Source organism: Gymnoscopelus microlampas (genome assembly GCF_963454915.1).
Source record: "Gymnoscopelus microlampas genome assembly, chromosome: 15".
Taxonomy (NCBI): domain Eukaryota; kingdom Metazoa; phylum Chordata; class Actinopteri; order Myctophiformes; family Myctophidae; genus Gymnoscopelus; species Gymnoscopelus microlampas.
In genome coordinates, this window is record NC_139952.1 from 21,436,336 (window position 1) to 21,448,846 (window position 12,511).

The 12,511-nt window shown below is 43.6% G+C and overlaps 3 protein-coding genes across 3 annotated transcripts in view; all 3 read left to right on the top strand.

Moving 5' to 3' along the window:
* Positions 1 to 10,304, top strand: part of LOC311061694 (beta-1,3-galactosyl-O-glycosyl-glycoprotein beta-1,6-N-acetylglucosaminyltransferase 3-like) — a gene marked incomplete at both ends in the record, with an annotated part of 21,149 nt that extends 10,845 nt beyond the window's left edge. Inside the window, one exon of the mRNA XM_084080383.1 lies at positions 10,180 to 10,304. Within this exon, the coding sequence (XP_083936509.1) occupies positions 10,180 to 10,304 (125 nt within the window). The remainder of the gene's footprint in view (positions 1 to 10,179) is intronic.
* Positions 1 to 12,511, top strand: part of trappc3 (trafficking protein particle complex subunit 3) — a 787,905-nt gene that overhangs the window by 106,857 nt on the left and 668,537 nt on the right. The gene's annotated exons all lie outside the window — the stretch shown is intronic.
* The window catches only part of col8a2 (collagen, type VIII, alpha 2), a 78,835-nt gene continuing 71,974 nt past the window's right edge, over positions 5,651 to 12,511 (top strand). The window contains exon 1 of the mRNA XM_084079909.1: positions 5,651 to 6,709. The gene's annotated coding sequence lies outside the window, so the exon portion shown is untranslated. The remainder of the gene's footprint in view (positions 6,710 to 12,511) is intronic.

Consider the following 12,511-nt stretch of genomic DNA (forward strand, 5'->3'; position numbering starts at 1 on the left):
CGTAGATCTGCTATTTTTGCTGCTTTTGTGTGATACTGTAGTATGACGAAGTAGGGCATTCATTCATGAAAAAAACCCAGCAATGATATACACATTTTCCTGTCTGCTCATCCTCTCTGCTCTTTGTTTTATATCACAACTGTCGGTTGGAAATTCATATCTCCATTTTTTGTTCTGCGTTTAGTTTTTCATAGATTAATGCTGTTGGTCTAACTGTACATCTCTATGTGGATTTTACAAATTAAAAACCTATTTAAAAAAAAAATTTAAGCTTACTATATAATAATTTCTAACTTTTGAAATATTTCATCTATAATGACCTGCCCAAAATAGGGATGCCAGCTTTAAGTGGTCAACCAATGAAAAGTATTCTGTTGACCATAAGATCTCCATAAGATCCATGGCGCAGGTTCTTTTCCATTTCATGAAACTATACGGTTTTGGACATGCAAGTTCTCCGGCCGACATCGACGATATTTAGCTCAGTTCCGCCTCTCGCATCTTTCCTTCTCTCAAGTCCTGTAATCTTCGTCATGCTCCCTCCTTTCTGTAACATTGCTCTCTCCCTCCTTTCTCTTATGCACGCATTTACTTTACTCTCTCTCCCTCTTTCTTTCCAGCGTCTCTCCAGCGCTGTGCAGCCACAGCCTGCTGAATGCCAGGCATTCCTTTGTAAGGTTAGACCAGACAAAGGTGGACCACATATCACCTGAGAGAAAACGGCCCTCTTGAAACGGCGCCAGATGGGTGAGAGAGGCTAGATCGGGAAGAATAGAGGAACGGGTATAAAAGCAGAGGAGAAAGGGAGAAAGAGAGAGAGCGCAAGAGAGAGAGAGAGAGTGAGGGATGGATGAGAGGCATGCTGAGAGGAACACCTGTCCTCCGCTGTCCCCGCACGAACCCTCAACTTTGACCTTTGCTACTTGATACCTGTGTCTGGTTTGAATAAAAGGAGCTTAGCTGAGGGAAAGTACATTAGCTTCCTCCAGTTCAGTCAGGTATCGAAGAGCAAGGATTTTTAGGGGCATAGAAATCGAGGCATGTTATTGACAAGTATGAGGTTCATAGCAGAAATGTGTTTTGGTATGGCGCGTCGAGATTCTCAGCATAAAAAACACTTAAGAATTAACATTTGACTGCCAACAACGTACAACGATACAAAACTTGCATTATACAGTAGTGACATACATCGCTTGTGACTGTTAGACTAGACAAGCACACAGTGTTGACGGCGATTTAGATTTAAAACAGTCCTTAGTGCATTTCTGGTTTGTTTGTGCCCTGAACTAATGTATTTCGATGACGCTCAGACCACATTAACTTAATGCATTATAATGTACTAAGTGCCACCATTGGTAAACAAGCTTTTAACTCTGACATAAACATAAAATCCAATCACATGCGAAAACACAAACAACCCCCGCCCTGCCATACACTTCAACCTTTCACAGAGCCCACTAAAAGAACGTATACACCCCGCCACACACACGCACACACACGCGCACGCACGCACGTGTGCACATGCCACCTGTGAACACAACAGGCCCCCCTACATCAGCACATAGTGGCTCTATGTCTGGTGCATTAGGGTGTGGTGTAAAGGGTAGTGACTTGGTGACGCCAAGCTGCCTGTCACAGCTTATTTCAGGGTCTTTGACGCACGCCAGGAGCAAAGCCACGTCTGTTTGACGTGACGCGACGGCTTTCCAGTTAGTAAACCGTTGCTTGTTTGTTTTTGACCTCTTACAAACGGAATGGATACAGAGAGAGAGAGAGAGAGAGAGAGAGAGAGAGCAAGAGGTGGAGAGGGTGGGCGAGTGAAAAGAAGGGGAAACTTATGACGACCAGGTGTTTTTTCCCTTTTCTCAGGAATGTTTCACCTTGTAAAAGCAAGTAAGTGGGAGGAGACTGGTGTAACACAGCAAAGTGAATGGTTTGGGGATTTCACGGCCGGGCCGGGGGTATACGAGTGAGAATCGGTGTGCTGTGTGAGAGCAATGGAAGGGTGAGCTGAGATTTCCATGGAACCAGAGGGCGAATTGCGTTAAATCGTAGCATAGCAGTGACTGGGTGACGCGGGGCGTTCCATTCTCTGCGTTTGTGAGAACGTTCTCGTATCCACTTCGTAGCCTTATATTGATTAAGCCGTGAACAGAAAGGTATGGATGTTGACTTAAGAGTCAACTTGAAGAATTGAAGAATATTGTGTTCAGCACATAAACAGACACATACTGTACACACGCGCACGCACGCATGTGTGTACACACACACACACACACACACACACACACACACACACACACACACACACCTGGTGATGATGAATGAATGGCAGGTTTGACTACACACAGAACGCCCACTACCACACAGGGCTCCTATTGATGACATCATCGCTAGGCATCTGGTTACTCCACCCTTTCCATGTTCGAGGAGTTCAGAGCTCCATTCAGTCAAAAGTTAAATATACCGTGGCCTTTCCACAGACGTGACGCTTAGTTCTCTTTTAGAGATTATTCAATTTAGCCAGGGCCCAATAATGAACAAAATACCTCTCTGTTGAGCAAAATACACATTCGAGCACAATCAGGAACTGGCCAGCCTATATGGCCTTTTAGCCCATGCTGTATGGAGGTCTCTGTATGTATTCACCTCGTGAACCCTAGCATCGATATTATGGAGCGAACATTCCTCGAAAATAGCTCCAAGCTTGCACAATGCAATGCGTTGTGGGTTTGTTGATCGGCTGTTTTTGGTGACGAGATATATAAACCCTATGTATAAGAGTTTAAGTAACAAAAACACTTTCGATCCCAACATTGCATGTTTAATCATTGGCTTGTCCCGGCGGTTTGAGGAAAATGGCATTGTGGATGAATCTACATTATAAATCTGAGCCTAATGGCTTTCTTCTGATAAATGATTATTGAATATAGTCATTAATATGCATGGCCTCATTGAGAAGCATTCTGATAAAAGGCACAGTTCAGCTTGCCTGTGTTTCTAATGGTTGGGAGATTTTGGGACAGTTATTAGACTTTGTGAGCAATGGATGAGCACAAATGAATGGCACCACATGATTGCCAACTTTGGCTAACTAGTTGACATGAATAGTGATTGATGTATACAATATAACAACTGACAATCTTGCAAGAATGTGCTTGGTATCAAACTTTCAAGCGGTTTACTTAGAAGGGGCTGAAGTTGAAATGTGAATGCAAAACACAAATACAGTCCAAGAGAATGTGCTCTCATCCAAATAAAATTAAAACAGGTGCTGGATAGAAAATAGATATGCGCACATTGTTTTGAATGCTTCCAAAGGGAATTCTAATGCGTACAACATTCCGACCAAAACAAGGTTTTCAGATGAAACGTTGCACACAACCACTTAAGCCCTATTTTACACTTCGTCATACGCTGGTGTTGTTCAGCGAAAATAGCTGGATAACAAGCTTATATATCTGCTATTTTTGCTATTTTTGTAAATGTTTTTAAAGTTTTGGACCCTTATAAGTGGTTAAAGTTCACTTTGGGAGCATTCAAGACAGTGTGCAGATATCCTCTCTCTAGACTAATGCAAAACAGGAACCCTTTTTTTCAGAGTTAAGACACAGCACTGAGGTTTTACATGATGACCTTCTACTTCTCCACTCTCCGCAGTGTTTCGATATTTACTTGGAATCACAAGCCCTATCTGATCTCCAACTCGGCTAATGGCTCAATCCCAGTAGGTCTTTCAGGAAGAGCCAAGAGGCCAGGGCAGCTTTCTTCATTCTTGTCCAATCACAAGCGCAGAACAGCGTTCGCTTCAAGGTCCACCAGCACATTACAGAGCCAGCTAGCGCACTGCCAATTAGATACTGAATGCTAAGCCTGTGCTAAACACGCTGTTTATGGTTAACCTCTGTTGTACCGGAAATTACCTAGCGAGTGACAAGTACCAGGAGAGTGCCTCTAGGTTGTTAGCTAGCTTCCGCGGCATGATTAGCCTCGTTGATTAGAATACTGTTAATCTATTAACTGTTATGCAGGATTTAAATATGAGGCTAATTTGAAACTGTAAATTATCTGTGTTCTTACAGAAAATAATGGCATGACTGTGGTAGTCAGTGGTGTAAAGTAACTAAGGACATGTACTTAAGTACTGTACTTAAGTACAATTTTGAGGTACTTTCGCTTTACTGGAGTATTTCCAATTTTCAATACTTTTACTTCTACTCCACTACATCTTAAAGGCAAATATCGTACTTTTACTCCACTACAATTATTTGAAAACTTAAGCTACTAGTTACTTTGCAGATATACATTATTACATTACAAAACATACGTTAACCAGTTTAGCCCTATTTTATACATAGACTATTTGAAAATAGCCGATCTACAAGCTCACAACGCATTGTGAGCTTGTAGACTTGCTATTTTCAAACATTTTAGTACTTTAACTTTTGGTACTTTAAGTACATTTTGATACCAATAACTTTTGTAACTTCCACTCAAGTAAATTTTGAATTCTGGAATTTTAATTAATTAACAGAGTACTTCTACATTCCAGTATTGATACTTTTACTTTGCAAAAACATTTTAGTACTTTTACCACCACTGGTATAGTAAACAAGCAAAAACTCTCAAACGCTTACACAGATTGACAGGTGCGGAGAAGACCAATTCCGACCAATTTCTTTTTAACCAACGTATAAGAAAAGACACACGCCGTCTTGCTCACTTGGCAAATCAACTTTAATGGGAATCACAACGCTCATCATCAGGTTAGCCAAGATAACCTGATGAAGGTCTCCGGACCGAAACGTTGTGATTCCCATTACATTTTATTTGCCAAGTGAGCAAGATGGCGTGTGTGAGTCTTTTCTTCTCCGACTGTGGTTGTGAAATGTAAACTAATGTAATATTTGCCATGGTGATTTGCCGATTAATTCCCAAACAGGATGACTGACCATGCTACAGTATATGGTCATAATGACCATATCTGTATTCTTGTAACAGTAGGTGAAAGTAGAATCGAACTGCGATACACGACTGGCAGTTACACTGTAAAAAAAAAGTGCTTTTCCATGTAGTGCAACTACCCAGTCATATGTTAACACTCGTAGAGAGTAGGGACATTAGCTATTGGCCAAAGGAACTCGCATATGGAGAGAGAGTGGGTTCAAAAATAGAAGAATAGAAGATGTTTTTGGTGAATTCTGTGTACGCCAACTTCTTTCCACATGCTTCTGCTACTTGGAAAAGCTGTATTTGGCTCTTTCTCTCTGTGTGTGTGTGTGTGTGTGTGTGTGTGTGTGTGTGTGTGTGTGTGTGTGTGTGTGTGTGTGTGTGTGTGTGTGTGTGTGTGTGTGTGTGTCCCACATGTTTGTGTGCAAGGTGGGAAAACAAGATCTCTGAATAGTGCAGGGGGAAGGGGTGGGTGATTTCTTGGAAGGTGACTGAGAGAGGGAGAGAGAGAGAGAGAGAGTGGGATGGTGGGTGTTTGGGAGGAGGGAGATATTGAGGAAGGGAGGGATGTACTGTAGGGAGGGAGGGGGCAGAACAGGGGCAATAGAAGCCTCCTCTACCCCACCCCTCTATGGTGCTGCTGCTATACAGAACCACCCCGACCCAACCCACTCCATCCTGCTGACTCCCCCTCCTACCTTGGTGCGGGCCAGCGACGGACACTTGCCTTTTTGTACGAGGAGGGGTTAACCCAGTGAACAATTCTGTCTGTCTTTCCCAAAATAAGCCAGTGGGAGAGGGATCGTCGCGTAAGCCTGGGAGATTGGAGCAGCGAGGTGCACAGCCCCTTGGTTATAAGCCCTGCGAGTGGGAGAGCAGCCTGCTTGGACCCACAACCTTTTGCTCACTGTACACCACCTTGCCTGCCTGCATGCCTGGCTGCCTGGCTGACTGACTGACTGACTGACTGAGTTCTGAGTCTCACTGTGCTGTGATTCTCTCTATCTCTGTCTCTTTTTATTTCTCTCTCTCTCTGTCTCTATCCCCTTGTCCCTCTGTCTTTGCTCTTTCCCTCTTACTTTCCAACCCTGGAGTGCGAGAGAGCGGAGATTGGGAAGGTGCGTCTGAGACATTCTTCTGGACAGACCGAGGACGGCACAGAGAGGATCTCTTTTTTTTGTTGCCCTTCCTCTCTCACTCTCTCACTCTCTCTTTCCCTCTCTCTCTTTCTCTCTCTGTCTCTCTCTTTCTTTTTTCTTCCCCTCCACCCCCCTCTCTTCCATCCAACCATCTCACCGTGCTAAAAAGCACATGGACTAAATTTTTTCCAGAGGCAGAAAAATAAGCAAAGCAAAAAAAAAAAGAAAAGAAAGGAAAAAAGGAGAAGAACAATTCACTCCAGCAGTGGTAGAAAATATTCTGGTGTTTGTCCTGCTGCTGCTGCAGCTTTTTTGCTGGTTTGGTTTTTGTTTTTGTTTTGTTATCCTCCTGCACGTGGGAGCAACATCGGACTGGCTCAAGGTTCGGAAGCTTTTTTTGCAAAGAGTGCACTCTACTCCCCCCCTCCCCCTCCCGCCACTTCGATTTAACTTTTTTTGGCTGCGCGTTCAGTGAATCTTTGAGGCGATCATCAGTATTGTGTCGGGAGACATGTGTGGCTGAAGGAAGGAAGGGAGGCAGACGAGAGATTCCACCTGACGCTCACACCTAATACTGCCATCACCACTTCCATTCCAACCCCTGCCCCGAGGAGGGAAAGGTAAGCCCCCCCTACGCACCCACACGCACCCACACACCCCTCAGCCCCCTGACCCAGCCATCCATCCCTCACTCCTCTCTCCTCGCTATATCAGCATCCCTGTGTCCCTGTCCTACCTTGCTTTTCTTACTTCCATAACATGTGTGCGGCAGGAGAAAGCTGCAGCCAAAGGCAACAGTATGAGGGAACAGGAAAGGAAAACAGACAGTGCAATATCTCAGTCATGGGACCTGCATAATTCTCCTCCTCTGTGCTAGCGTTGGGCTAGCGCACTGTACCAGACCGATGGTTGGATTAGGAAGGAGCCAATGCAGTTCCTTCATCCATTTGTCTGTCAATGAAGCTTGGAAAGGTTTATTAATATATTTATCTGTGTGTGAGTGCAAGAGTGCAAGACAGTGTGTCTGGAATGATAGTAAAGATTCTCTCTCTCTCTCTCTCTCTCTCTCTCTCTCTCTCTCTCTCTCTCTCTCTCTCTCTCTCTCTCTCTCTCTCTCTCTCTCTCTCTGCATGGCCAAGATATGGTATTGATTAAAATAAATTGAAAATAAAGTCAAGAGAAGGTTTCCTCTTCCTGCCCTCTGCACAGTTTTCAATATCCTCTGTATATTCAGTGTATGACTAACTTGTACAGTAGTGTGTGTGTGTGTGTGTGTGTGTGTGTGTGTGTGTGTGTGTGTGTGTGTGTGTGTGTGTGTGTGTGTGCGCACACAGTATATAGATACATAGTTTATTGACGGGTCAGAAGGGGGCGTGGTGTGGTTGTGCGTTGGGCCGTGTTACTGGTCTGTGCGTGGTGGGTTTGTCTCTGAAACAAACGATGACACGCTCCCATCCTCCACATTTCCTCTCATGTTGTCCCCAGTGTGTGCTGCAACGTGTTTTGTCTCGTTTGATCTGACTATCTGCCTTTGTTTACTTGGACTGTTTGTAATATTTCATGTTCTGCTGTTTCCGTGGTGGAATGCAGTGACGGGAGGGACTACAGTGGCAATGGCCACATGGCCACTCTCCTCTCCTGTCCTCTGTTTGTCGGTTCCTCTCCTCTCCTCTTCTCCTCTCCATACCTCTCCTCTCCTCTCCTACCCCCCCCCCCCCCCCCCCCCCCCATTGCTTTCAATCTGTCTATCCACTGCACTGCTCTGGCATGCAAGCCTGCATTCCTTTGTAACGACATCCCTCCATCGCAAACAGAGAGCGAAGGAATATTCATGACCCTGAATCTTCAGGTATGCAACGTGACAAACCATGCGCGAGAGAGAGGGAGAGAGAGAATGACAGTGAGGAAAGAACAGGGGGAGAAACAAATTAGCGCACAGTAAAATCCACACTGTTAATTTAACTTCGAGAAAGTAAAAATGGAGATCCTTAGAGGTCAATTTTAACACTTTCAGTAGTTCACTGTGTCGGGGCTGAGAAAACATGACAAAGAAAAAAAACACAGACACTTGTTCCAAAAGTGAGTGCTTTCGTTTAAGGGATAAATAGTTTTTCTGCCATCACGTGCTTCAGTGCATCAGCAGCAATCTCTTAAGAGGAAAGGAGAAAGCTGGGGAGAGAGAAGGAGAGAGAGAGGGAAAAGACAGAGAAACAGAGAGGGGAGTGAAAGAGAGAGTCTGGAAAAGACAGCAGACTGGAGCACTGGACTCCAAAAATGCTTGGCAGCATCCTGCTCTTTCACTGGCCTACGGCACAGAGGGCTGACTGGAAGTGTACCTGTGTGTGTGTGTGTGTGTGTGTGTGTGTGTGTGTGTGTGTGTGTGTGTGTGTGTGTGTGTGTGTGTGTGTGAGAGAGAGAGAGTTTGTGTGTGCACACGCATGCATGAACAAATGCACTAAGGTATGTAACTAATACATATCTTCTAGAGTTGATATTGAAGTGTGTTACGCAATCTCCTAGGTCCTTGGGGAGTGGGTGTATGACTCTACTGAACTCACACTTGGGTGCAAAAGGGCATCACAGGTGCCTGCAGAACTACATGTGGTAAGCAGTGTGCTGCCATCGTCATCATTACCCACTTAAACTCTATGTACTTTGCTGACCGGGGTCCCCCCAGGGTCTATCCTTGGCCCAGTCATTTTCTCCCTCGACACAAAATCTCTGTGCTGACTAAAAAAGCTAAAAAGTTAAAGTACCAATACTGCAATATAGAAATACTCTGTTACAAGTAAAAGTCCAGAATTAAAAATTTACTTGAGTAAAAGGACAAAGGTATTGGCAATTTGGCATCAAAATGTACTTGAAGTACCAAAAGTAAAAGTACTAAAATATTTGAAAATAGCACAGAGCTTGTAGATCGGCTATTTTCAAATAGCCTATGTATAAAATAGGGCTGAAGTGGTTAATATATGTTTTATAATATCATAATTTATAACTGAAAAGTTACTAGTAACTAAAGTTTTCAAATAATTGTAGTGGAGTAAAAGTACAATATTTGCCTCTGAGATGTAGTAAAAGTATTGGAAATTAAGTAAATGTACTTAGTTACTTTCCACCACTGCTAACAACGCATCGCAACGTGACGCGGTTGTGAGTTTGTAGATGTGCTATTTTCACAGAATGTTCACCTGGTTTTCACTGAATGTTTCATTTGAATGATTACATGCCCAGAATATGGACGCCGGGGTTCACATGGTCAAAGGAATGCATGCATCGACACAGCCCACATGCAGGGCTTCTTGTAGAGACACACTGGTTTCCATCAGAGCCTGACAAATGTTTTTTTGGAAGCGAGGCAGATTCCAAAAACAAGGCAAAAACAGCTGATGCTTCTCGATGGTTACCGACACTGAAAAGAATAACACAGCCGTTCTTGCATGGATTTCGTAATTACAGATGACTCCCACTGAGCATTTTTTGGGCTATTAGAAGTCTAAAATACGTCTAGCGTCTAGGCTAAAACCGGGTTATAACTGGTCTAAAAGTGAACGTTTTTCTCAACGTCTATTCTTAGCCTAGATGTTGATTCGCTGTTTTTTAAGCGTAGAACGTCTATATTATAGCCGCTGAAATGACATCTATAATATAGACATCTATATAAACACTTTAAAAAAAGGCTAATCAACCTATAGGCTAGACGATAAGCCTAGACGTTGAAAAAACTTTCACTTTTAGACCAGTTATAACCCGGTTTTAACCCGTAGGTCTAATAGCCGACTATGGCTCACTGGCTAAAGAATACATTTTTGATGTTCTATATGTATTTTTCTCATAACAGATTCCTTTCTGGACGTATAGTGGATCAATCAGTCCATCAATTAAACCTACAAAATACACACAATAAAAATACTTATTTGTAAGAAGCCGCACCTTAAGCTGAAGAGACGCTGATGGAATGATTTACTTTGAACCCTGTTAATGGGGGGGGGGGGAGATATACAGTACATTATACACATATATAAATCAACCAAACTATTAATCAGTCAGGTCGTAGTTTCCATTCAACTTCTCGTCTCTGTTCTCTTGGCAGCCATGTCTGCTGAAGCACCCACAGGTCAGCAGATTTATGTTTCCTTCCAGACGTTGTTCACCCCTTTCCTGGCACCACAGAGGTCGTATTTCTCTGCCCGGGCCTGGCACACGCTGCTCGGCTAAAGGCACGATACGTTGTTAGTTACCCTGGCGACCCTGTGCCAACGTTTGGTATTCTCTCGGAGCTTTTCAGATGGGTGGTAAACGGGCGACTGGCGGGACTTTGAGCAGGCTCCAATGAGTGTGTGTGTGTGTGTGTGTGTGTGTGTGTGTGTGTGTGTGTGTGTGTGTGTGTGTGTGTGTGTGTGTGTGTGTGTGTGTGTGTGTGTGTGTGTGTGTGTGTGTGTGTGTGTGTGTGTGTGTGATTTTCAAACATTTTAGTACTTTTACTTTTGGTACTTTAAGTATATTTTGATGCCAATACTTTTGTACTTTTAACATTTTGAACACAGGCCTTTTACTTGTAACAAAGTATTGCTACTTTTACTTAAGTAAAATATCTGAGTACTTCTTCCACACTGGTATGATATTATCATACCAGTGGTGGAAGAAGTACTCAGATATATGCGTATGCATTGACCTGGATGTCTGTATGTTCATTTACTTAACATGCGACTGACAGGCTCCATGCAACCAATCCATCCACGGCCTGCCTAATCGGGGGCCGTTGATATAAAACCCTGTGCGTGACCAAAATGTGCCCACATACAACAGTCACGCTGAATGAACAGCACACATACATGGACACTTTATGCCCTGTGCAAAACACACAGCTAAAATGTGTTTAACACTCTCTGCAACCACACACGCACGCACGCGCACACACACACACACACACACACACACACACACACACACACACACACACACACACACACACACACACACACACACACACACACACACACACACACATGCACATTTCAAACATGGGGAGCGCACTCGCGCCCGCCCCTCTTTGCCAAAACCGCCTGCTATAGTGTGGCTCTGGGCCACTAGAGCGCCACTGAAGTTGCTTTATAGGCCAGAACGTGTTGAAGTCGCGGCTGTTCAGGGGTGACTTTGAAAACACCATTAGCTCTTCTTATTGCCTTTTTTCTTTTCTTTTGTAGAGACTTTCCCATGTTGAGGAACAAGTGTGCTCCCCCCCTCCCCCCCACCCCGGCCTAAACAGACCTGAAATTACTCTGGCTGCTTTTCAATCACTGGGAAGTGACCTGAGAAAGATACAAAGTCAAAGTTAAAAGAGAGGGGGCTCCTGGGCGGCTGTCAGCGTAGATTTAACCCATTAAGACCGGGAACGCATCTCTGTGTCATTTTTTGATCCCTTTGGCTATTCAAAAATAGCAGATATAAAAGCTTGTAGGTCTGCTATTTTTGAAAATTTGTGAAAATCTTGGAATATATATTTTTTAAAGCAAACATTTGTAAAGTATTTAGCTCCAGGGACCTCCAGAAGCAAAGATTTGAGTTACTAATGTCCACAAAAAAAAAAATATATATTTGCACACATTTTCATGATTTTTCAAAAAATTGCAGATCTGCTATTTTTGAATAGCCCAAAGAAATCTTAAAATGATGCAGATGCGTTCCCGGTCTTAAAGGGTTAAGGCACCGTATGGTGGATGTCTCCCTTTTGTTTCAGACGCTGACGGCCTATATACCGTTGCATCCATTTCCCTGGGTCCCACTTTATCTTTTTTTTTTTTGTGGGGAGAGGTGGGAGCAACGATGTGAAATCTGTTACACATGCTCCGTTAGAGCGAGATGGAGACTATAGGGAGGAGGCATGCTAACGATCAGTGGAGATTTCAGAGCATGTGGGAAATGTTGGACACACCGACAGCCGGGTCGAACCTTACAAGACTTCAGACCACTGGTTTGAATAAGTGAGGGCCCTGACCTCAACGCAGGCACAGCCACTGGAACAAGAGCGAGAACATGCTTCTGTTGTGCTTTGGGGAGAGAGAGCCAGGTAGGGCGGCCATTCTCGACCCGGCCCACTGGTGGGCCGTCAGGATATTGCAAGGTCGCCCCAAAATAATTGGCAAAACACTTAGATTTTTTATGATAATATAACATCAATCATCATAAAACAATGATGTTTAAAACATCTAAAGAAATCTTTGATACCTTAAAAAAATAGTTTTCATTGTGATACCGATAGGGACTTAAAGGGATAGTGCAACCAAATAATTACTTTTTTTCTATCGATTAGTTAGGTTTCTATCGATTAGTTAGGTTTCTATCGATTAGGAGACTTGAAATCATGGATATTTTTTAGTTTTTGTCGAATTCCTAAGCCAATAGTTTGATGACCAGCGGACCTG